At 48.2% G+C, this 24,444-nt stretch overlaps 1 protein-coding gene across 1 annotated transcript in view; it reads right to left on the minus strand.

Moving 5' to 3' along the window:
- Positions 1-8,560: 8,560 nt before the first annotated feature.
- HGSNAT (heparan-alpha-glucosaminide N-acetyltransferase) overlaps positions 8,561-24,444 on the minus strand; it is a 51,513-nt gene continuing 35,629 nt past the window's right edge. The window contains exons 11-18 of the mRNA XM_062213792.1: positions 22,771-22,886; positions 20,137-20,258; positions 19,690-19,816; positions 17,988-18,074; positions 12,815-12,892; positions 11,599-11,669; positions 11,388-11,500; positions 8,561-9,737 (exon numbers count right to left, since the gene is read on the minus strand). Of these exons, the coding sequence (XP_062069776.1) occupies positions 9,556-9,737; positions 11,388-11,500; positions 11,599-11,669; positions 12,815-12,892; positions 17,988-18,074; positions 19,690-19,816; positions 20,137-20,258; positions 22,771-22,886 (896 nt within the window). The 3' untranslated portion in view covers positions 8,561-9,555. The remainder of the gene's footprint in view (positions 9,738-11,387; positions 11,501-11,598; positions 11,670-12,814; positions 12,893-17,987; positions 18,075-19,689; positions 19,817-20,136; positions 20,259-22,770; positions 22,887-24,444) is intronic.

Genomic DNA, 24,444 nt, shown 5'->3' on the forward strand with positions numbered 1-24,444 from the left:
TGTCTGTAACTCTGCCTCTCAAATAAATAAATAAATCTTAAAAAGAAATGAACTTTTTAAAAAAAAAAAGATAATCGCCGGTACTGTGGTATAACAGGTTAAGCCATATCCTACAGTGCTGGCAGCCCATATGGGCACTAGTTCAAGTCCTGGCTGCTCCACTTCTGATCTAGCTCTCTGCTATGGACTGGGAAAGCAGAAGATGGCCCAGGTGCCTGGGACCTTGGACCCACGTGGGAGACCCACAAGAAGCTCCTGGCTCCTGGCTTCGGACTGGTGTGGCTCCAGCCATTGCAGCCAATTGGGGAGTGAACCAGTGGATGGAAGACTCTCTCTCTCTCTCTCTCTCTCTCTCTCTCTCTCTCTCTCTCTCTCTCTCCTCTGCCAAACTCAAATAGATAAATCTTTAAAAAAAACAAAAGTGATAATAACAACAACAAAAAGAAGTGCCAGGAACTACTAACAGCACAAAGACTCTGAAAGCCAGCAGAGAGAGAATAACAAAGCACATAGAAGCACCTGTCCTGGCTCCCTGGCTGGGGAGATGCTGTCTTGTTGGGAAGAGGAAGTGGAAGGTGCCATGACTGCAGCCACCACCACAGACTGGCAATCCTAACTACAGGAGAATTCACTGACTTTGAATCCAGTCTAGAAATCTGACTGGGGTCTGAGCTACTACTTTGCCCTCAAAAGTGAACCAATATTACTACCCTCTACCCACAATGTGTCAGACCTGAGCTGTTGCAGTACAACTACTGCTAAACTCCATTCTGTCTTAGGGAACAGCATGCAGCTCTCTTGCTACTAGAAGCCCTCAAAGTCAGAGCAAGGGTGCTTTCCTGGGCAAACAGCAGACCCTCTGTCCTGCAGCTTTGGGGTTTCTTGGTGCAAACCTTTGAGTTACGCTCACTCAGCATGATCTACCAAGCTCCCCTTGGCTTCTTGGGGCTAGGCATCAGCAGTAGCCCATAAAAAAATTCCACAGGACTAAACATGAGGAAGTCGCGTTCTGCAGCTTTGGGGTTTCTTGGCACAGGCCTTGGAGTTAAGCTTGCTCACTCTGCATGATGTACGAAAGCTCCGATTGGCTCCTTGTGGCTAGGCATCAGCAGTAGTCCCTTTAAAAAAAAATCCCACAGGAGTGAACATGAGGAAGTCCCATCCTGCAGGGTGCTGAGTGGTCAGGGCACACGCTCCAGCATAATCATTACATGCAGTTGTGGGAACAGAGGGCAGTCTCCTCTGTACCTTGCAACTCTAGGACTGTTGGTATTGGTGCTACAGACCCTGGAGTAACTCATACTCATTTGTGGGATCTGAAGGGTCCTATCTGCATTCCTCTACTTCAGGCTGGTAGCTACCAGTTCACAATTTGCAGCCTAACTGGTACTTACCCTGTGAGACCTTGGTAAGGACCTCACTGCATCCTGCAGCTCCAGGACTATAGCTGTTATTGTTAGATTCCCCAGTCACCAAAACCTACTCTGCAGCACCCAGGGAAGACCCTACCTGCATTCCATTGCTCCCAACTCCCAACTCCCAGTGCAAAATCCCCACCATAACCTGTATTCAACTTGTAGGAAAGGGGTAAAGTCCCCCAGTTCATCTCTCATGGCTGGACTTTTGGTGCTAGGAGACTCAGCATCAGCCCTGCCCATCCAGCATGACCCAAGGAATGTCCCACCTACATCACACAGTCCCAGAATCATTCAGGCTTGGCTCCCAGGACAAGGGAGCATATCTGTGTCCCAAAGCACTGGACGTATGGCTACAGCCATCACAAATCCCAGTGTGACACACCGAATTCACTGGGGACTGAAGATAGGCACTTTGAAGTTCATGACCACTTCAGAGTCATATTGTGGGGCAGGAGTGGTGGTTGCAATTCAGCTCTGCCTCCAGCTCTGGTGCTTCTGATTGCAGTGGGGACTGCTTGTTGTCCCTTAACTCAGAATAGGTTTAGCAGTGGCTCTACCACAACAGCTCGGAGTTTGGCACTTTGGGAGCAGAGGGAGGCAATGTGGGTTCCTTTTCCAGAGCAAAGTAGTTGCTCGAACCCTATTCAGCTTTCTAGTCTCAATTTAGAGTCAATAAGGACTGTGGAATTCTCCTTTAGGGCTGTCAGTCTGTTGAGGGGATGAAGTATGGTGATTTCTGTTCACCTTATCCTAGCAAGATGATATGCCCTGGGCCGGGGAGCCAGTGTTGAAGCTGTGATATGCCCTGCATCTGTCTGTTGGCTTTCAGAGTCTGTGCTGTCTGCCATTCCCATTACTTTTTTTTTTTTTTAACTGAAAAATTCCCCTGGAAATGTGGTTCTTCCTTTGTTTTGCTGGTATTTTTTATGTGGCTAAAGTGAGGATTCTATTCGGCCATCTTTGTCTCTCATCCTCTTTTTTTTTTTTTTTTCTTTTTTGGGAGGTCATTTTTATTCACTCAAGTGCATCTGATTTATATTCATCCTGTCTAGGGCAGACAGCTTTAAAAAATCACTTTGTTTTTGACATTATGATGGATATTGGATCTTCTTCCAGAAGAATCAAGAGCACTTCATGACTTGATTTTCTAACCTGGGAGCAAGACTCCTTCCCCAATTCACTCATCTCTACTCTATTTAGTTGGCCAATATGTTCATTTTTATGCCAGTGCCATATTGTTTTTATTATTGAAGATTGCAGCAAGTTTTGAAATCAAGAAGTGTAACACACACACACACACACAACTTTGTTTTCCTTGATCAGTATGTTTCAGCTCAAACTTAATTCCACATGAGTTTTAGCATGGGTTTTTGTTTCTAAAAAAAAAAGAAAGGAAATTGGATTGGCACAAAGGTCAACATTGTAGTACAACAGGTTAAGTGGCTGCCTTGACACTGGTATCCTATATTGAAGCACCAGACTCAGTTGCTCTGCTTCCAATCCTGATCCCTGCTATTGGAAACCAGCAGATGTCCCAAGTACTTGGATCCCTGCCACGCACAGGAGAGACTCAGATGGAGTTCCAGGTTCCTGGCTTTGGCCCAGCCATTGCTACTATTTGGGAAGTGAGCTAGTAAACAGAAAATCTTTTTCTCTGCCTCTTCCTCTATCAATCTACCTTTCAAATAAAAATAAGTTAATAAAAATACTTATATTTAAGCATCTTAACTTTAAAATTTTTCAAAAAATTTTTAAAAACCAACTGGAGCAAACGACCTAACATGACACCCATGTGGGAAACCCAGATTGAGTTCCTCACTCCTGGCTTTGGCATGACACACCCCTAGCGGTTGTGGGAATTTTGAGAGTGGATGAGATCTGTCTGTGTCTATCTTGCACCTTCAAATGTGTAAATTTAATTTTTAAGTGGGATATAGAAGTCCCCAAATATTGTTGTATTGGAATGTATCTCTCCTCTTTGGTTTAATATCTTACAAAACTTGTTTCACTAGCATTAAGTGTATTACATTCACAGCTGTCATACCTTCTTGCTAAATTGATCCCTTGATCATCATATTGCATCCTTATTTGTTTCAAGTTTTTGCTTGAAAGCTATTATTCTGTTTTTTTTTTGTTTGTTTGTTTTTTGTTTTTTTTTTTGTTTTTTTTTGACAGGCAGAGTGGATAGTGAGAGAGAGAGACAGAGAGAAAGGTCTTCCTTTTGCCATTGGTTCACCCTCCAATGGCCGCCGCGGTAGCGCGCTGCGGCCGGCGCACCGCGCTGTTCCGATGGCAGGAGCCAGGTGCTTCTCCTGGTCTCCCATGGGGTGCAGGGCCCAAGCACTTGGGCCATCCTCCACTGCACTCCCGGGCCACAGCAGAGAGCTGGCCTGGAAGAGGGGCAACCGGGACAGGATCGGTGCCCCGACCGGGACTAGAACCCGGTGTGCCGCCGCCGCAAGGTGGAGGATTAGCCTAGTGAGCCGCGGCGCCGGCTATTCTGGTTTTTTTTAAAGGTTTATTTGAAAGGTCGGGTGACAGAGAGAGGGAGGGAGGGAGAAAGAGTGGACAGCGAGAGCAAGCTTCTGTCTGCTGGCTCACTCCCTAAATGGCTACAACAGCCAAGGCTGGGCCAGACCAGGCCAGGAATGAGGATCTCCATCCTAACTTCCTGTGTGTGTGGCAAGGACCCAAGTACTTGGGCCATCTGCTGTTGCTTTTCTAGCTGCATTAATAGCAAGTTGGAGAAGGAGCAGAGCAGCAGTCAGGTCTTTCTGCTCTGATACAGGATGCTGGCATCACAAGCAGCAGCTTAACCCACTGCACCGCAGTACTGACCCATAAAATCTATTACTTTTTATTTCGATATGGTTTCACCTACCAGCTTTTGGTTTCCATTTGCATGGGATCTTTTCACATCCTTTAACTTTCAGTCTGTGGTGACCACTGTGTTTCATAAAGGCAGCATGCGGTTGTTGTTTTTTTTTTTTTTAATAATCCTAAATTAGTGAATCCCAACCTTAATTGGTGGATTTAGTCCATTTACATTCAACATTCTTATTCAAGTAATAACTTGATCTTGTCATTTAAAGATTTTTTGTGCTTTTAATACCTTTTTTTTTTTTTTACATGTTTGCATGATGGTGATTCTTCCTTTTTTCTGTTTGGAGGACTCCCTTAAGTATCTTTTGTACGGCTGGCTTGATGGGTGTTTCCTGTTTTACTATCTTGAGAAGTCTTTCTCCTCCATTTGTGGAAGATACATTTTCTGGGTGAAGTATTTTGGTTGGCAATTATTTCCTTTCAGAACTTGGGATATATCATCCATTCCCTCCTGGCCTGTGAAGTTTCTGTGGAAAAATCTGCCAGGGACTAATGAGGGTTCATTAAAAATGACATGGCCCTTTGTCTTGCTAATTTTAGATTCTCACTTTGTGTGGTAAGTTTTAGAGTTTGACTATGATGTGTCAACAGTGGGGCCCTTTTCTGGTCAGGCCTATTTGTGTTCTTGTGGGCATCCTATACTTCAGATTTCACATATACTTGGATGTCCACATTGGTCCCCAGGTGGGAGAAGTTTTCAGTGATTATTTCATTGAATAGATTTTGTATGTCTCCATTCCTCTCTTCACCCTGAGGCCCTCCCTTTTCCTCTAGGGCTCTGTCACAGGGCAGCATCTTCTCTGAAAGGCAAAGGAGGCAGAGTCATGAGGACCTGAGCCAATTCACACACAGTCCACCTCTGGAGTAGGGCCAGGGAAGGGTCCTCTGCATCTGCAGTCAGCCCCAAGACTCAGCCCAGGACGCTGTGAAGGGAAGGGAAGATACCCAGGAGGGGCCAGTGACCTGGGGGCACAGGAAGTGGAGGCCTGGCAGGGACCCTCAGTCCATGGGGAGCTCTGGCCTCAAATTCAGGCCTCCTTTCTGGGCAGGGAGCATCAGCCATTCTGGGAAGTGAGAAAGGACAGTTTTAGAAGGGGCAGATTGCCCAGTGGTGGTCAGCATAGGCCCCCTCAGCAAGAAGTGACCAGCTGCCAATCTGACTCCAAGGGGTCAGGCCTGCTCATTGCCCAGTGCTGCAAGGGGAATCCTGTGTCCACCCCCTTTGGAGGGTCCCCACTGCTCCCTCTGCCTCCTCTGCACCCTAGCTGTGTACTCTACCTGTTCCATGGACTGAACACTGACCCTAAGACAGTGACCATCTCCATAGTCACTGTGCACCCTATTCTCCCCTGAGTCCTGTAGAAAGCTCAGTGTGACCCCTGCAGGGCTCCCAACACATGCTTCATCCATGTTTGAACCAGGGCTGCTCACACACATCCAAGAAGCACTCAAGTCAGTCCCATTTGCTCACCCATCTGTCCTCAGCCCTGGGACAAATATGGGAATAGATCCAAGGCCTGGATCTTATCCTCTCCTGTCCTGGAACAAATATGGGAATAAATCCAAGCCTGAGTTCCTCCACACCCATCCCCATTGGTTCTCCCAGCACCAGACCCCAGGGTGGGTCACTCAGCTGCAAGCCCTTCCTGAACAGGTTCCCTCTAGATAGTCCCACACAAATCCTCAGCCCCCTTTGTCATCACTACCTGCTCCTGGGGGCCCTTCTCCAGGGCAGCACTGGCCTGAAACCCTGAACTCCAAGGGACCTGCTAGATAACAGCCCACAAGCCAGAGCAGGCACCACTCACTCGTGGCCATGACCTCTCTCGTACAAAGCAGGCTCCACCAGGGACACAACAGGACCTCAGCTGTCTCCTCCCTCACACAGAGGCAGAGGCCATAGCACTGAACTCCCAGAAGCTGCTCTTTGTCTCGCTCTGTCCCTGCTGGCTCTTCCCAGTGGCTCACTGGGTCACTCAGCTCTGAGGCAACCCTCCACCAGGGCCTGGACTGTGACAGGGTTTTGGAGCAAAGTTCTGAGCCTGGGGATCACGTTCTGCCTCAAGAGAGGTGTTTCCCCAAATGATACCTCCCTGAGGTGGGTATGGAGGACTCACTGCAGGGCCCACAGCCCATCTGAGAATGGGTGGGTGATTGTGTGCTCATCTTCCCCGGGCCCCACCTGTACCCCTCTCTGCATATCTGCAATCCAGGGCAGGGCCCATGTGAGAGGCCAAGGCACATGGAGGTTGCAGAGGGTGGCCCCTCTCACTTCTGTGTCCCCCAAAAGCCCAGGACCCCACGACCATGAGCACAGTACACAAGGCTGGGACCCTCCTCCTCCAGGCAGCAGCCTGGCCTGTACCTGCTCACAGTTGGGAATGTGTTCCTGGCTCTTGGACCAACAGCATCTTCAGGGCCTTCATGTCTAAGCAGCAAGACACACTCCAAACAAGACCCAGTGACAGCACTGGGGGACCACAGGGAATGTCCCCCAGTTCTTTCCCTTAGCCAGGCATGCAGCACCCAGTCTCCAAGGTCCCCGAGGTTGACTCTTCCAGAGGACAGGGACAGGGGGAGGCCTAGGTATGGGTGGTCCCTGCAGATCCTCCTCACCCAGCTTGGCATCAGGGTATCCTACCATGTACCTGTCTGCTGGAGGGCAGGGGGCCCCCACCCCATCCCACCAGAGGGCCCCACATCTCTGTTGTGTCCCCAGCAGACCTGGATGGCTGAGCGGAGGTCAGTGCTGAGCACGTCTACCCAGGCGCCTGTCTCCCAGTCAGACTCACACAAAAAGCACTGCTCAGTCACCCCACAGGTGAACAGGACCACCGTATCCAAGGTCTGCACACAACAGGCACTGTTCAGTGCTCAGCCATAACCACCATCAGCAGCCCGGAGACCAGGGCCACCCGCCTGGGAGTGAAGGTCCCCACAACAGCCAGACAGGAGGAAAGCAGTTCCCATTCACCTCTGTCCTAGATCCATTCATCTCTGCTGAAGGTGCCTCTCACCTAGAACATTAACACTGAGCCAGTCAGTCCCTAGGGACCCAGTGTCCTGACTGTTCCAGAACACGGAAGAGGGGTGCTTGGCAACAGTGACATCATGAGTGCTGCCAGCCCTGTCACAATGGACCCTCCTGGGCCGGCAGGACCAGAGTTAGGGTCCTCAACCCCTGACCCCATGGATAGGTCCTGCTCTGCTCAGGACCCATGTGAGGAGGGAAGGCAGGACCGTGCCAGGTGTGCCGTGGACCCAGGTGTGCCAGCACTGTCGCCTGTGGGCCTTGGTCAAGCCCCTGAACCCCTTTCCTCTTCTTCCTATTCCTCCTGTCAACAGATTTGATAATAACTTGGTAAGCTTATCATTTTGAATTAAAAGTTATGGGGTCGATGGTGTGGTGCAGCAGGTTAAAGCCCTGGCCTGCAGTGTGGGCATCCCATATGGGTGCTGGTTGGGGTCCCGGCTACTCCACTTCCAATCCAGCTCTCTGCTATAGCCTGGGGAAGCAGTGGAAGATGGCCCAAGTCCTTGGGCCCCTGCACCCGCGTGGGAGACTTGGAAGAAGCTCCTGGCTTTGGCCTGGCCCAGCCCTGGTCATTGTGGCCATTTGAGAAGTGAACCTGTGGAGGGAAGATCTCTTCCTCTGTCTCTACCTCTCTCTCTGTAACTCTGCCTTTCAAATAAATAAATCTTTTTTAAAAAAAAGTTACATAAAGAGTCCCACACCCCTTGGCCCCAGCTTCCTGAGGTTCCCACACTCTGAACACCAAGCAATGACTGAACCGGAGACTCCCATGGGCACAACCTAATGGATCCACGACAGGTCTCACCCCACTACTGCTGTCCCCAGGATGTCCCCTTCAGCCACATCCTGCCCTCCTCCTCCCTCACGTCATTGGTGTTGGACACCAGGAAGTCCTCCTCATCTCCACCTGTGCTGTCTGCCCAGGGCAGTGGCAATGAAGAAGGAGAGAGTCAGGATTCACCTGTCACTACTCCTCTTCCCATTCCCGAGGGTCCAGGATGCCCCCTCTGCTGCCCCCTCGTCCCTGGCCCTGCCTCTGATAACCCCAGCCCCACTCCCACAGGAAATTCACACGTATGATGGTGCATCCTTGAAAGGTGCCATTTCTCAGCGTTCTCCTTGCTCCGCCCTGAGAACCAGCCTCTGCAGGTTTGCGACCAGGAGCGGGAGGGAGGAGAGGGGGGCTCCAGCGTGGAGGGCCATTTTGAAAGACGGACTCCAGTGAGACGGTTTTAAAGTTTTTCTTGTTCTGTTGAGGAGTCTGCTGTAATAAAAATTCTCTGGAGATGCAGAAAAGCTGTGGATGAGCCCGATTTCACACATCCACGTGATGGAAGGGAACACAGAGGGTATCACCTTCGCTCTTGTTTCACTGATGAGGAAAACAAAGCCCAGCCAGGCCCAGCACTGGCCCAGCACCGCACACAGCAGGGATGGCAAAGCAGGCACACAGGCAAAGGCAGGGCACACTGCCCTTTCTCCCACAGCTACAGCCCTGAGGCCCTGGCTGCCATCTGGAGGAAGAAGTCAGACAGGTGAATGGATGGAAGGATGGAGACAGATGCAGAGATGGGCAGATAAACGACAGGAAAGTACGGAGGTGGGTACCCGGGCAGGCAACTACAAGAAAGGCTGGTTAGCAATAATGCATCTATATTTCAACTATGTTTTTCAAGTAGGGAAAGGAGAAAACGGCTGCTGATATCTTTTGGACCCATGAAAGCCTTGGAAATCTTAAACAAAAATTACTTTGGCCTTCTGGAAACATGAAACTGTACGTGACTGTAAAATATTCAGCCAGATGGTGACACAGTCCATCCAGCAGGCTGATCCTCAGCCCCACGGGAATGGCAACGTGGCTGGCATGCGTGTACACATGGAAAGGCAGTGTGCAGAACCTTAGCTGTGTATCCATCACAGAAGCAAAGTGTCCGTGGTAATTCCCTTTGGGAAATTTCAATGAGATCTGCTTAGAAGGCAGTTACAAATACAGCCAGTTCTGTAGAAGATGAAGGCGAAGAGACAGTTACGATCTGAGTCTCAGAACTCATGCGGAGTTCTGATGAGCCACAGCCCAGTAACCTTGTTCATCATCATTTCCCGATAACCTGGAGATACGAGTCCCGTTGGTTTTATGATTAATATTCCCTTTCACAAAGCCTGTTTTAATACTTCCCGCAGGCTCACTAGTTTTCCAGCAACACATCTCTGCAAGGGCTATCAGATTTTCCAAAAAATCTTCTTTCTGTAGAGAACGTAGGCAATGAGAATCCAGAGGGCGGTGGCAACGATGTTCTGAGTTAGGTGCTCTCTGTGCGACTGGTTGTCCTGCAGCTTCCACTGAAAGGGGAAGTAGTCCTCAAACACCTTGTGTCCCACATACACCAGTATAGAATTCATTCCTAAAGGAGAGATGCAGAAGATGACATTTTCAGATCACATCTGGTCTTCCACTGTTTATGTCTTTATTCAGGACACAGGGAGAGAATAAGAGAGATGCAGAGACAAAGAGCTCCCAGCCGCTGGTTCTCTCCCCAAATCCAGACAACAGGGTTGGGCTGGGGTTGATACCAGGAACCATGAACTCAATCCAGGTCTCCCATATGGGTGATAGGAAACCAATTGCTTGGAACCATTACTGCTGCCTCCCAGGATCTGCATTAGCAGGAAGCTGGAGTCAAGACCTGGAGCTGGGAATCAAACCCAGGCACGTGAGACACCCTAACTGCTAAGTCAACTACATGCCACTGATCATCTATTCAATTCTTGAAATTATGCTACTGAAGAAATAAAAAGGATGCACTTGCATTATTGGCTATTACCAAAAATAACTATGCATACACACACTTATATATATATATAAATATATATATAAATAAAATATGATTTTTAATTATTAGAAACTAATTTTACAACACTATTTCTACATCTGAAAGGGAAAATCAAAATTATTAATTCACATTTCATAGACAGAAAATGAGGGCCAAAGAATGTCATTATTACCAGAATCAACGAGACAAAATGTGATTGAAATTATCTGGCAAACACTTCCTTTTTTTTTTCTTTTTTTTCTTTTTTCTTTTTTTTGACAGGCAGAGTGGATAGTGAGTGAGAGAGAGAGAGACAGAAAGGTCTTCCTTCTGGCCTACATTTCCAAACACAGAGTGCCTCCAACCCATTTCACTTATGTCTTGATATCACATCTTGATATTTCTTACAAGGCATAATTTTAAAAACTAGTATTTTTTAAAAGATTTTATTTATTTGAGAGGCAGAGTTACAGACAGTGAGAGGGAAAGACAGAAAGGTCTTCCATCTGTTGGTTCACTCCTCAAATGGTCACAACAGCTGGAGCTTTGCCAATCCTAAGCCAGGAGCCAGGTGCTTCTTCTGGGTCTCCCATGCGGGTGCAGGGGGCCAACCACTTGGGCCATCTTCTACTGCTTTCCCAGGCCATAGCAGAGAGCTGGATTGGAAGAGGAGCAGCTGGGACTAGAACCAGCGCCCATATGGGATGCCAGTACCACAGGTGGAAGATTAACCTACTGCGCCACGGCGCCGGCCCCAGCCATTGCAGCCATTTAGGGAGTGAATCACTAGATGGAAGACTACTTCTCTGTCTCTCCCTCTCTCTGTCTATAACTCTACCTCTCAAATAAATAAAATCTTTTAAAAAATAAGAAAATGTATACTGTGAACAAACTGTGCCTGAATTTTTGCACCAATACACACTCATCTTCTAATCCACCTTCCCATAAACTTTCTGATGTCCTGGGTCCTCTGTTACCCTCCACAGTCTGCAGCTGCCTGAAGATACAGGTGGAGCTCAGGACCTGTCAGGCAGAGACTCCTCAACCTTTGTGGGTAAAACGGGGTGGGTAGCTTCAGGCAGGCAGTGGCATCCTGGGGAACCCAGGACAATGTGGCCCCTGCTACTTCTCCCTCAGCTTGGGCCACCATGCAGTGGCCAACACTGAGAATGCTCAGTAGGTCCCGGGGCCAGCCCACGGGGACACCACCACCGACACTGGTTGGGGTCACCAGCAACTTACCTGGATAAAAGAACGGGGCTCCTGTCCACAATCCCTTCACATCCACAATGGGGTACAGGACCAGCAGGATGAAGAAGGCAAAGGAGCTCAGGGTGGTGACATAGGAGATGGACCTGCAGGGGAAGAAAGAGGCCCTGCAGTGCTCCCGAGGGGTGCGTCCAACCCGACGTGAGACCCTACCAGCGCTGAGGTGACACATTTCCATACCTACCAGAGGTTTTTGTTTATTGGAATAAAGCCTTCGTTTTCAGATATTTTCGTCAAAGCGACAGAAATAAGCCCCTATAACAAGGAGGAGAAGGATGTTAACATTTATATTCTAATCTCAAAAAACAACTGTTTCAAAACTGAAAAATAAGCTTCAACTTTACTCTTGTAACTGGAAAGCTATTTTTAAGATGTATAACTAAAGCTGTTCAAAAATATCTTTTTGGCATTTTTCTGGGTTGAAAGTAAACTAATTGATAAATTACAGTGACTCTTTAGAGGAAATAATATTGCAGTATCAGGGGTAAAATAAGTAACGCTCAACATTACACTTACTTTTTCAATATAAATCTGGAAGTTGATGTTTGCAAACCTAACATTATTAGCCTGGTGATTCTGGTAAGACTTCCCATGCAATATCTATGCTTCACGCCTTTTTTCAAGCATTTCTGGCTAACTGATGGCAAACACTATTCTACTTTCAGACATATATCCTAAGAAAAATAAACCTCAGTGCCAGCATTGTGGCACAGCAGGTTAACCTTCCAACACCAGCATGCCATAAGAGCACTGGTTCGAGTCCTGGCTGCTGAACTTCTGATCCAGCTCTCTGCTATAGCCTGGGAAAGCAGTGGAGGATGGCTCAAGTCCTTGGGCCCCTGCACTCACATGGGAGACCCAGAAGAAGCTCCTGGCTTCGGGTCAGTTCAGCTCCAGCCATTGCAGCCATTTGGGGAGTGAGCCGGCAGGTAGAAGACCTCTCTCTCTCTCTCTCTGCCTCTGCCTCTCAATCTTTTTTTTTTTTTTTTTTTAAGATTTATGTATTTATTTGAAAGGCAGAGCTATAGACAGAGAGAGGGTAGATGTAGAGACAGAATCTTCCATCCACTGGATCATTCTCCAAGGCCCCAACAGCCAGGGCTGGACCATGCCAAAGCCAGGAGCCTAGAACTCTATCCGGGTCTCCCACATGAATGGCAGGGGTCCAAGTACTTGGGCCATCTTCTGCTGCTTTCCCAGGCCATCAGCAGGGAGCTGAATTGGAAGTGGAACAGCTGGGATTTGAGCCAGCGCTCATATGGGATGCAGTGTCACAGGCAGTGACTTAACCTGCTGTGCCACAACAGCCCCAATAAATTAAAAATTTTTTAAAAATGCGTGTGTGTGTGTGTGTGTGCATGTGTGGAGCAGAGTTTCAGTGAGGAACATTGGATACTTACTAGAATGCAACTCCAAGCTGTGAATCTAATCAGGATGCTTTTGGTCTGGTCCTTGTAAAACAGCAGAATTTTCCCTGCCTGGAAAAGAAATACCAATGTGACCAAGAATTGTCTACGCTATACCTCTCTTTTTATGCTTTTGCAAAGTTTTTATTTCAACTGACATACAGAAGTTGTACATACTTCTGGGGTTGCATGTGCTGTTTTATGCATGCACACGCTATCTGACATCTAATCAAGGTAAGCAGATGTATCTGCTTGAACATTTAACACTTCTCTGTGGTGGAAACATTCAACATCACTCTTCGAGTTTTTCTTTAGAGTGGCTTCTCCCACACATCATGGGGAGCCAAGGAAAGCTTCCCCCAAAGTGACAAAGGACCAGCTCAGGCTGGCCTCCCCGAGGGCCCAGCAGGCAGCACTGTGGCAGAGGGGCAGGGACAGAGTGGAACCGGGCCCGGGAAACAGTTTAAAGCAGTTAAGTGGGATTTTGCATGAAACCCCTCCAAAACGAGAAGTGAAGTTTTGAAAGCTCATAGGATTAGCAAGTGTTACTAATGATTTCTAATAATAGTTTTAAAAATTTTTTAGCTTTGTCTGTGTGCCAGTTCTCAGAACTCTATACGAATTCATTGATTTTGTCTTTAGAATTAATCTTCCAGAAGGAGGCTACTGGAACACAGAGAGGCCAAGCAACGTGCCTGTAGGTATCCAGTGGCAGGGCTGGACTCCTCTCCAGGCAGTGGGGCTCCACCTCCGTCCTCTTCCTCTCTGCGTTTGCTCCAGGGAGCACACACAGGAGGTCAAAGAGTGTGTGACAAAGTACAAGGTGAGGTGACTTCAAAATGTTTATCAGAACGCGGAACTAAGGGTATTTGTTTTAGTGCAGAGAAATTTTCTCATGCCATCGAAAAAAGGCATATTAGGAAAAAACTAGGCACAGATTTCAAAATTACTTCTGCACCAAACTAAACTCTTACTTTTAACTGAATTTTTCCATGAACTTTCTGAAGTATTCCTATATAAAGTGCTATACAGATAAAGACAGTAATTTCTAACTTAAAATTAGTTCATGACCAAAATACATACAGTTTAGATGTACACTATCCAATACAGGAACCACTCACCACATCTGACTATTTAAGTTTAAAATCAGGGTCCAGCATTGTGGTGCAGTGGACTAAGCTACCCTTTGCAATGCCAGCATCCCATACTGGAGTGCCGATTCAAGTCCCGGCTGCTCCACTTCCACTTCAGCTCCCTGCAAATGCACTTGGGAAGGCAGCAGAAGATGGCCCAAGATGTGGGTTCCTGCCACTTACATGGGAGATCAGGATGGAGTTTGTGACTCCTGCCTTGGACTTGGCCCAAGCCTGACAGTTGTGGTTGTTTGAGGGGTGAATCAATGAATAAAAGATCAATCTCTCTGACTCTCACTTTGACTTTAAAACGAAACAAATAAATACATAAATTTTTTTTTTTTTTTTTTTTGACAGGCAGAGTGGATAGTGAGAGAGAGACAGAGAGAAAGGTCTTTCTTTTTGCCATTGGTTCACCCTCCAATGGCCGCTGCGGCCGGCGCATTGTGCTGATCCGAAGCCAGGAGCCAGGTGCTTCTCCTGGTCTCCTTGGGGTGCAGGGCCCAAGCACTTGGGCCATCCTCCACTGCCTTCCTGGGACATAGCAGAGAGCTGGCCTGGAAGAGGGGCAACTGGGATAGAATCTGGCACCCCAACCGGGACTAGAACCTGGTGTGCCGGCGCCACAAGGCAGAGGATTAGCCTGTTAAGCCATGGCGCCGGCCAAATACATGCATCTTTTTTTTTTTTTTTTTGACAGGCAGAGTGGACAGTGAGAGAGAGAGACAGAGAGAAAGGTCTTCCTTTTGCCGTTGGTTCACCCTCCAATGGCCGCCGCGGTAGGCGCGCTGCGGCCGGCGCACTGCGCTGATCTGATGGCAGGAGCCAGGGGCTTATCCTGGTCTCCCATGGGGTGCAGGGCCCAAGCACTTGGGCCATCCTCCACTGCACTCCCGGGCCACAGCAGAGAGCTGGCCTGGAAGAGGGGCAACCGGGACAGGATCGGTGCCCCGACCGGGACTAGAACCTGGTGTGCCGGCGCCGCAAGGCGGAGGATTAGCCTAGTGAGCCGCGGCGCCGGCCTCAAATACATGAATCTTTAAAAAGTATTGGCAAACTGAATCCAGCTGACATAAAAATATATTTTAAAGAACAAAAATAGGCCGGCACCATGGCTCAACAGGCTAATCCTCCACCTAGCGGCGCCAGCTCACTGGGTTCTAGTCCCGGTCAGGGCGCCGGATTCTGTCCCGGTTGCCCCTCTTCCAGGCCAGCTCTCTGCTATGGTCCGGCAGTGCAGTGGAGGATGGCCCAAGTGCTCGGGCCCTGCACCCCATGGGAGACCAGGATAAGTACCTGGCTTCTGCTTTCGGATCAGCGCGGTGTGCCGGCCACGGCGGCCACTGGAGGGTGAACCAACGGCAAAGGAAGACCTTTCTCTCTGTCTCTCTCTCTCTTACTGTCCACTCTGCCTGTCAAAAAAAAAAAAAAAAAAAAATAGGGGGTTGGTGCTATGGCGTAGCGAGTAAGGCCACCGCCTGCAGTGCCGGCATCCCATATGGGTGCTAGTTCAAGTCCTGGCTATTCTACTTCTGATCCAGCTCTCTGCTATGGCCTGGGAGAGCAGTGGAGGATGGCCCAAGTCCTTGGGCCCCTGCACCCATGTGGGAGACCTGGAAGAAGCTCCTGGCTCCTGGCTTCGGACTGGCCCAGCTCTGGACAATTATGACCATTTAGGGGAGTGAACCAGCAGATAGAAGACCTCCCTCTCTGTCTGCTTCTGCCTTTCAAATAAATAAATAAATCATTTAAAAAAATAAATAAATAAATTTAAAATCAGAGATAGGCACTTAGCCTAGCAGTTCAGACGCCTGTATCCCACATTGGACACCCTGGCTCCTGACTGCAGCTTGAAAGACCTGGGTTGAGTTCTGGGCTCCCAGCTTTGGCCCAGCCAGCCCTGGCCATTGCTAGCATTTGTGGAGAGAACCAGTAGACAGGAACTCTCTCTGTGTCTCTTTCTCTATTTGCCCCTCAAATATGAAAACATTTTTAAAACTAAAAACACAAAATAATTTGAGGGGCCGGAGCTGTGGAGCAACAGATTAAAGCCCTGGCCTGAAGCACCGGCATCCCATATGGGCGCTGGTTCTAGTCCCAGCTGTTCCTCTTCCAGGCCAGCTCTCTGCTATGGCCCGGGAAGGCAGTGGAGGATGGCCCAAGTCCTTGGGCCCCTGCACCCACGTGGGAGACCAGGAGGAAGCACCTGGCTCCTGGCTTCGGATCGGCGTAGCTCCGGCCGTTGCAGCCATTTGGGGAGTGAACTAGCAGATAGAAGACCTCTCTCTCTCTTTGTCTCTGCCTCTCTCTGTAACTCTGTCTTTCAAAATAAATAAATAAATCTTTTTTAAAAATTTGAAATTCAGCTAATTTTAAGGAAAATTAAAATGTTGGTTCCTCAGTCACACTGGCCACATGGCAAATACTCAACAGCAACCCTGGCTAGTAGCAGCCCTCTTGGGTGGCACAGGTAGAGAATATTTTCAGCATCACAGGCTGTTCTATTCCCACTACTTTTTAAGTCCTCACCTTTCCAGTCTGTTCCCCTCGAACACCAATAAGAACGTTCAGAAGAAAATTCTAGGCTGTTCAGAATTTTAACAAAAATCAGATGTGAGCTAAGCCAGGGAAAACTTGTATTGGCTTTGGCACAAAATCAGCACACTCTGAAGCTGTGTAAAGTACTGCTGCGTGGGGCCGGCGCAGTGGCTCACTTGGTTAATTCTCCGCCTGCAGCGCGCCTGCATCCCACATGGGCACCGTGTTCTAGTCCTGGTTGCTCCTCTTCCAGTCCAGCTCTCTGCTGTGGCCCGGGAAGGCAGTGGAGGATGGCCCAAGTGCTTGGGTCCCTGCACCCACATGGGAGGCCGGGAGGAAGTACCTGGCTCCTGGCTTCGGATCTGCACATCGCCAGCCGTAGCGGCCACTGGTGGAGTGAACCAGTGGAAGGAAGACCTTTCTCTCTGCCTCTCTCTCTCTCACTGTCTATAACTCTACCTCTCAAATAAGTAATAATAATTTAAAAAAAGTACTACTGTGTACTGGTGCTATGCGTAGTCCAGAACTCCCATCTTGAAACCTGGTCACCAAGTGACAGCCTTAGAAGCTGGGCTCTCTGAGCGGTAGGGTGGATTCAATGTGTTGTTTTTTTGTTTGTTTGTTTGTTTGTTTGTTTTCTGAGAGATGGAGTGGACAGGGGGAGAGAGAGACAGAGAAAGGTCTTCCTTTTCCATTGGTTCACCCCCAATGGCCGCTGCAGCTGGCATACCACGCTGATCCGAAGCCAGGAGCCAGGTGCTTCTCCTGGTCTTCCATGCGGGTGCAGGGCCCAAGCACTTGGGCCATCCTCCACTGCCTTCCCGGGCCACAGCAGAGAGCTGGCCTGGAAGAGGGGCAACCGGGACAGAATCCAGCGCCCCAATGTGTTTTTAATAAGGCTTGTGGCAGCAAGTTGAGTCTCCGCCCTCTGCCTGCCACCACGTGAGGACACACCGTGTGTCAACTCCAGAAGATGCACAGTTCAGGCCGCCATCTTGGAAGCAGGGACAGAGCCTCATGAAGCCAACCTGCCAGCTCCTGCCCCGGGACCGCCCCGCCTCCAGAACAGGAACGCACTTCTGCTCTTTGTAAATTACCCAGGCTCAGTGTTTTAACAGCACAGGCAGACGAAGACTTGTGTGCGTGAAATCAATGTGACCAGCGACATGGGGATGTCCCAACATCACCAATACTCAAACACTGCACACTCCATCAGCATTGTGTGGATAGATTACCCAAACAGTGGTGCTAATGTAAACCATATAAATAAAAATACTGGGAGGAGTGATTTAACAATTACACCCAATTATTTGAATGTGTTAAATTTTAGCAACTTCCAGTTTTACACAATCTACTGAACATTAATTTATCAGTTCTGTTGCATAGAAGATATGCTTGCTTCTAATTATTTTATTTTAGTGAAAGTTTTTGAATTTATGATGAGTCAGTGCTCATAAACTGTCAGAAAAGTGCATCCTAATGAAATGAACAAGTACCTGAACTCCTAAAAATGCAGTCACGATGGAGTTGATGGTCCCTAGGATTCCTTCTGGGTCATAGGCCACCTCAGTGTGATAAAGCACCTCAAGGAAACAAAATGAGACAGCATTCAGCCACCGGCCACAGAGACACACAGCAGCAACCCCTAGACTAAATACAAACTAGCAGGCATTCCAGGACTCAATGCTTCCCCACCTTTGTGAGTGATCACACTGCCAGCTTATCAGCATCACAAGAGGACACCAGTAGCCAAGAAAAGTGCATGGTGTGTGAAGGGATCGTACGGCCCCAAGGACAAGACATGGCCACTTCAGCTTCAACTGGCCAGGCAAACAGTGCTGGGCTCCACATTAGTGATAAATGCAATGCAAAATGCCATCATAATTTTCAGTTTTTCTTTCTGGTCAACCCTATTGTGCATCAACAGCTTTCTGTCTTGTTTTAAGGCAAAAAACACCAACAAATATACATTCATGGGGTGGGTGTTTGGCCTAGTGGTTAAAATGCTGGTTAAGGTACCTGTAACCCATATTGGAATGCCTGGATTTGAGTTCCAACTGCACTTCCAATTCAAGTTTCATGTTAATGTGGACCTTGGGAAGCAGGAGTCAGCGGCTCAAGTCTCTGCCACTCATGTGTAAGAAGTTTTCAACTTCTGGCTTAGGTCTGACTACTGCAAGCACTGAGAGCATTTGGGGAGTGAACCAAGATACAGGACATCTCTGTCTTTCTGCTTCTCTCTCTCTCTCTCTCTCAGCCTCTTAATAAATAAGCACACACTTATAAATTTGTATTTTTTATTATAAATATATGATGCAGGGGCCAGCATTTTGACACAACAGGTTAAGCCACCACTTACAACACCAGCATCCTATACTGGAATGCCAGATCGAGCTGGGGCTGCTCTGCTTCCAATCCAGCTCCCTGCTTATGTGTCTGTGAAAGTGGAGAAAGATGGTCCAAGTCCTGAATCCCTGCCACTCATGCCAAAGACCTGCGTGGAGCTCTAGGTTCTTAGCCTGGCCCAGTCCCTGCAATCGCAGCCATTTGGGGAGTGAACTAGAGGATGGAAGATCTGTCTCTGCCTGCTTCCCTCTCTTTTACTCTCCCTTTCAAATACATCTTTAAAGCAGACAAAACATGCATACATGATGTAGGGATTGTGGGACTTTGGAAATACACACTGCAGTGGTGTAGTTGGCCACCTGGAACCTCAAGCTGCCAAGTATTCATGGCCAAAAGCTCTCAGCCAAGATTCTTTTCGGGACTTTCCTCGATTAAACAAAGCTGCCTCTCCAGGAGTCACCCTTTACTGTGGGCAGTGCCTATCCACCCAGGAACAGAAAAAGCTCCATCCCTCGCCCAATTCGGAACGACTCTGAAGTGTCACCCTAGCTCACCGTGAGGTTAGCAGGGCCCTTGCTGGGCCTGCCCCGCAGTTACCTCCTCCCCCTGCCCAGTCCTGCTTGCCAGCCAGGATCCCTGATAAACTTCCTGTCTCGGCACAGTCTGCTGCCGGGGATGCCAAGCAGGAGACATCTAGAAACGCACATGCTACTCATTTCACACCTGCTGCCACACAACGAACATGAAAGTCACAAGGTTTCCCGACTTTTCAGAGAAAATGTAGTTCCTATCATGTCATTAAACTTTGAAGATCCTAAGCTTCCGGATCCATGTAATGCCACTGTCACTCACAGTAGAAGAAGGATGCTTGTACAGGTGATCATCTCCCAGGAGCACGCGGTCGATGTAGCCTGCAGCTCCTCCAGTACAATTTGGATACTTCCCCCAGTCTCCGATGCCACCAGGACCAAGATAACCACTAGGAAAGCGGAAAAGGCACGTAAATGGTAAGACCTCAGAGGGACGAGGCTAGTGCTATTTACAGAGTCCAGTTCAAGAGACTCAAACGTGTGCACGCCTAAAACAGCCCTGGGCCCCATGCACTCTCATCACCTCCCTTTGGACTTGACGGAAGCCCAATTTCTGTTCAAAATGACCCTGAAACAACACCAAAGTGTGCCTTAAAGGCGAATTGAGAGAATTCTTCTGACTTCAGAAATGTGAAAGCTCTAAGTCCCAAGCTGCGGATTTGGCAGAAAATGACATACAAAAAGGGCAGACCTGCAAGGAGTCACTTACGTGGGGCACCCAGGAACAGGCAAGAAGAAGGACAAGCCCAGCCAGATGCTTTCTAGCAACAGAATGAGAAGCCACTGGGGCCAGCTGGACGTGACGTCTCGAAGACAAGTGCAGCTGCTCTCCTGAGTGAGGGGTGGAAAAGAATACCAGCACTTAGGGACTAAATGAAGACAATGCAGCCAAAAAACAGCTATCTGTAACTGGAAAACACCCAATGATGCTTTTCTTGGCCCTTTCGGTAGTAATATAAAAATTTACTCAATATGCACTGTGTCACCTGAAACATGAGAGCTGAATATTAATTTAAAGGAAATCAGTGGATAGTGACAGAATCCAGAACAGAATCCGGCACCCCGACCAGGACTAGCACTGGTGTGCCGGCACCGCAGGCGGAGGATTAGCCTCTTGAGCTATGGCGCTGGCCCAATGTGTTTTTAATAAGGCTTGTGGCAGCAAGTTGAGTCTCCGCCCTCTGCCTGCCACCACGTGAGGACACACCGTGTGTCAACTCCAGAAGATGCACAGTTCAGGCCGCCATCTTGGAAGCAGGGACAGAGCCTCATGAAGCCAACCTGCCAGCTCCTGCCCCGGGACCACCCCGCCTCCAGAACAGGAATGCACTTCTGCTCTTTGTAAATTACCCAGGCTCAGTGTTTTAACAGCACAGGCAGACGAAGACTTGTGTGCGTGAAATCAATGTGACCAATATGTACTGTGTCATCTGAAACATGAGAGCCGAATATTAATTTAAAGGAAATCAGTGGATAGTGCTACGTCTATACCCAAAGAAACTCAAAACATGTTCACACAAAAATTTGTACACAGGTTGGTGCCACAGCTCACTAGGCTAATCCTCTACCTGCCGCGCCAGCACTCTGGGTTCTTGTCCCAGTTGGGGCGCCGGATTCTGTCCCGGTTGCTCCTCTTCCAGTCCAGCTCTGTGCTGTGGCCCGGGAGTGCAGTGGAGGATGGCCCAAGTGCTTGGGCCCTGCACCCACATGGGAGACCAGGAAGAGGCACCTGGCTCCTGGCTTTGGATCGGGGCAGCGTGCTGGCCGTGGCGGCCATTTTGGGGGTGAACCAACGGAAGGAAGACCTTTCTCTCTGTCTCTCTCTCACCGTCTAACTCTGCCTGTCAAAAAAAAAAAAAATCTGTACACAAACATACACAGTGGTATTATTCACAATAGTCAAAAAGTAGAAAGCAAGTCAAATGTCCACCAGCTGAGGAATGGATCAACAAAATGTGGTGTATCTGATATGTGGAATTCTATTCAGCAAGACAAAGGGACCATGGCCTGACCCATGAAACAGCACCCGGAAACCTCAAAAAATCTCTTCAGAGTCATCTGGGGAGTGATCCAGCAGATGGAACATATCTCTCTCTGTAACTCTGTCTTTCATATTAATAAATGTTTTTATTTTAAAGTGAGGAATGCATGCACAAAAAAAAAGGGTAAGTTTATTTTGGTGCAAAAAAAATTTCCAAAGCCATGAATAATTTTCTCATACTATGCATTTGCAAGCAGCATTATATTTCATGTATTTTTGAACACCATCATTCCATCATTTTTTTGTACTACGTATTGAACTTTATGAAGATCTTATGTATGGATGGATTTAAACTTTTTAAAAAAATTTATAAAAACAATGGGCAGAAGACTTGATTAGGCATTTTTCCAATGCTGAAAGCCAAATGGCCAACAGACACATAAAGAAATGCTCAAGATCTCTAGCCATCAGGGAAATACAAATCAAAACCACAATGAGGTCTCACCTCATCCCCGTTAGAATGGCTTTCATACAGAAATCAACAAACAACAAATGCTGGCAAGGATGTAGGGGAAAAGGTATCCTAATCTACTGTTGGTGGAAATGGAAACTGGTAAAGCCACTGTGGAAGACATTTTAGAAATACCTCAGAAATCTGAATATAGGCCTGCCATATGATCCAGCCATCCCACTCCTGGGAATTTACTCAATGGAAATGAAACCAGAACATCAAAGAGTGATCTGCACACCCATGTTTACTGCAGCTCAAGTCACAGTAGCTAAGATACGGAATCAACCCAAAGGCCTGTCAACTGAAGACTGGACAAAGAAATTATGGGATATGTACACTATGGAATACTACACCGTATTTAAAAAAATGAAATCTGGTCATTTGCAACAAAATGGATGAAACTGAAACACATCATACTTAGTGAGATAAGCCAGTCCTAAAAGGACAAATACCATATGTCCTCCTTGACCTGTGATAGCTAACAGAGCACCTAAAAGGCAATCTATAGAAGTGAAATTGACACTTTGAGAACAATGACTTTGAGTAGCCCTTGTCTCACTGTTGAGGACAATTTTTTTTCTCCATACTATATGTTGAACTCTTAACACAGAGTTAATCATATGTATATAAAATAAGAATGGGAATAGGAGAGGGTGGAGGAAGAGGGGAGGGAGTGGGGATAGGAGGTTGGGTACGGTGGGGAGAATCACCATGTACCTAAAGTTGTAATTCTGAAATGCATGAGGTTTGTATTCTTTAAATAAAAGGCTTCTGGGGGAAAAAAAGAAATAAAATAAAAATTATATAGTGCTTTGTGTCCCCCTCTGAATTTTAAAAACAGAGTTTCTCACCAAGACCCAGTTTTCAGGCACAGGTTTAGCAAAGAGGAGCTCCAACACAGCCACCACAAAGTAAGTCACTCCCAAGCGCTGCAGGACACCAGGAATTCGCACCTTATCCCAAGACACTGCAGAACACACAAGTTAGGTACAGCGGGGGCCACACTACTCATCTCATCCCATAGCATCAGTTTTTTATCAAAGGGGATAGCCTTACTGATATGGAGATACTTCAAAAGTTCATGGAAAAATGGAATTAAAAGACACATTCATTATATCACCATTAGTTTGATATCCTGGCACAGTTGTTGCATAGTATGCTTTTTTTTTTTTTTTTTTTTGGACAGGCAGAGTTAGAGTTAGAGAGAGACAGAGAGAAAGGTCTTCCTGGGCCAGCGCCGCAGCTCACTAAGCTAATCCTCTGCCTTGCGGCGCCGGCACACCGGGTTCTAGTCCCGGTCGAGGCGCCGGATTCTATCCCAGTTGCCCCTCTTCCAGGCCAGCTCTCTGCTGTGGCCAGGGAGTGCAGTGGAGGATGGCCCAAGTGCTTGGGCCCTGCACCCCATGGGAGACTAGGATAAGCACCTGGCTCCTGCCATCAGATCAGCGCAGTGCGCCGGCCGCAGCGCACCTACCGCGGCAGCCACTGGAGGGTGAACCAACGGCAAAAGGAAGACCTTTCTCTCTGTCTCTCTCTCACTGTCCACTCTCTCTGTCAAAAATTAAAAAAAAAAATTAAAAAAAAAAAAAAGGTCTTCCTTCCATTGGTTCACCCCCCAAATGGCCGCGAAGGCTGGCACACTGCGCCAATCCGAAGCCAGGAGCCAGGTGCTTCCTCCTGGTCTCCCATGCGGGTGCAGGGCCCAAGCACTTGGGCCATCCTCCACTGCCTTCCCAGGCCATAGCAGAGAGCTGGACTGGAAAAGGAGCAACCGGGACAGAACCAGCGCTCCAACCGAGACTAGAACCCAGAGTGCTGGCGCGGCAGGTAGAGGATTAGCCTAGTGAGCCGCGGCGCCGGCCAACATAGTATGTGTTTTTCACAAATGTTTTGAGGACCCTTATGTTACACCTAAATATGTATTTTTTAAGCTCTTGGGGATGACATACATACGATCAAGAGACATGGCTCAAGCCCACGACAATCCCACTCAATAGGATGATGAGGGACCTTGCCATTCTGAGTCTGCTATGTGGACTGCTTCCCACGTTGGAACTTTCTGAGAGAGAGCTTTAATTTGCTGGTTCACACCCCCAAATTCCAACAATAGCCATTTTAGGGCCAGGCTGAAGCCAGGAGTGCAGAACTCTGTGGGTCTTCCCACATGTGTGGCAGGATCCCAAGCATTTGAGCCACCACCTGCTAACTACCTTGGTTCACATTTGCAGGAAGCTGAATCAGAAGCAGAGGTGGGACTCAGGCGCTCTGACATGGGATGTGGGTGCCCCAGGCAGCAGCTGAACCTGCTGAGCCACAATGCCTGCCCCAAGTCTACTGGAAGAGGCTTCCACCTCCTCCTAGAGCCGGCTGTCTCTCAGTAACAGTGCTTGCCGCCTCAGGGTTTCATCTGGCTACTGTCTAGATGTCGGGGTCCTCTTTCTTTTATTTATTTGACAGGTAGAGATTCAGACAATGAGAGAGAGAGACAGAGAGAAAGGTCTTCCTTCCGTTGGTTCATCCCCCAA

The sequence above is a fragment of the Lepus europaeus genome, chromosome 16, assembly GCF_033115175.1.
Source record: "Lepus europaeus isolate LE1 chromosome 16, mLepTim1.pri, whole genome shotgun sequence".
NCBI classification, from domain to species: domain Eukaryota; kingdom Metazoa; phylum Chordata; class Mammalia; order Lagomorpha; family Leporidae; genus Lepus; species Lepus europaeus.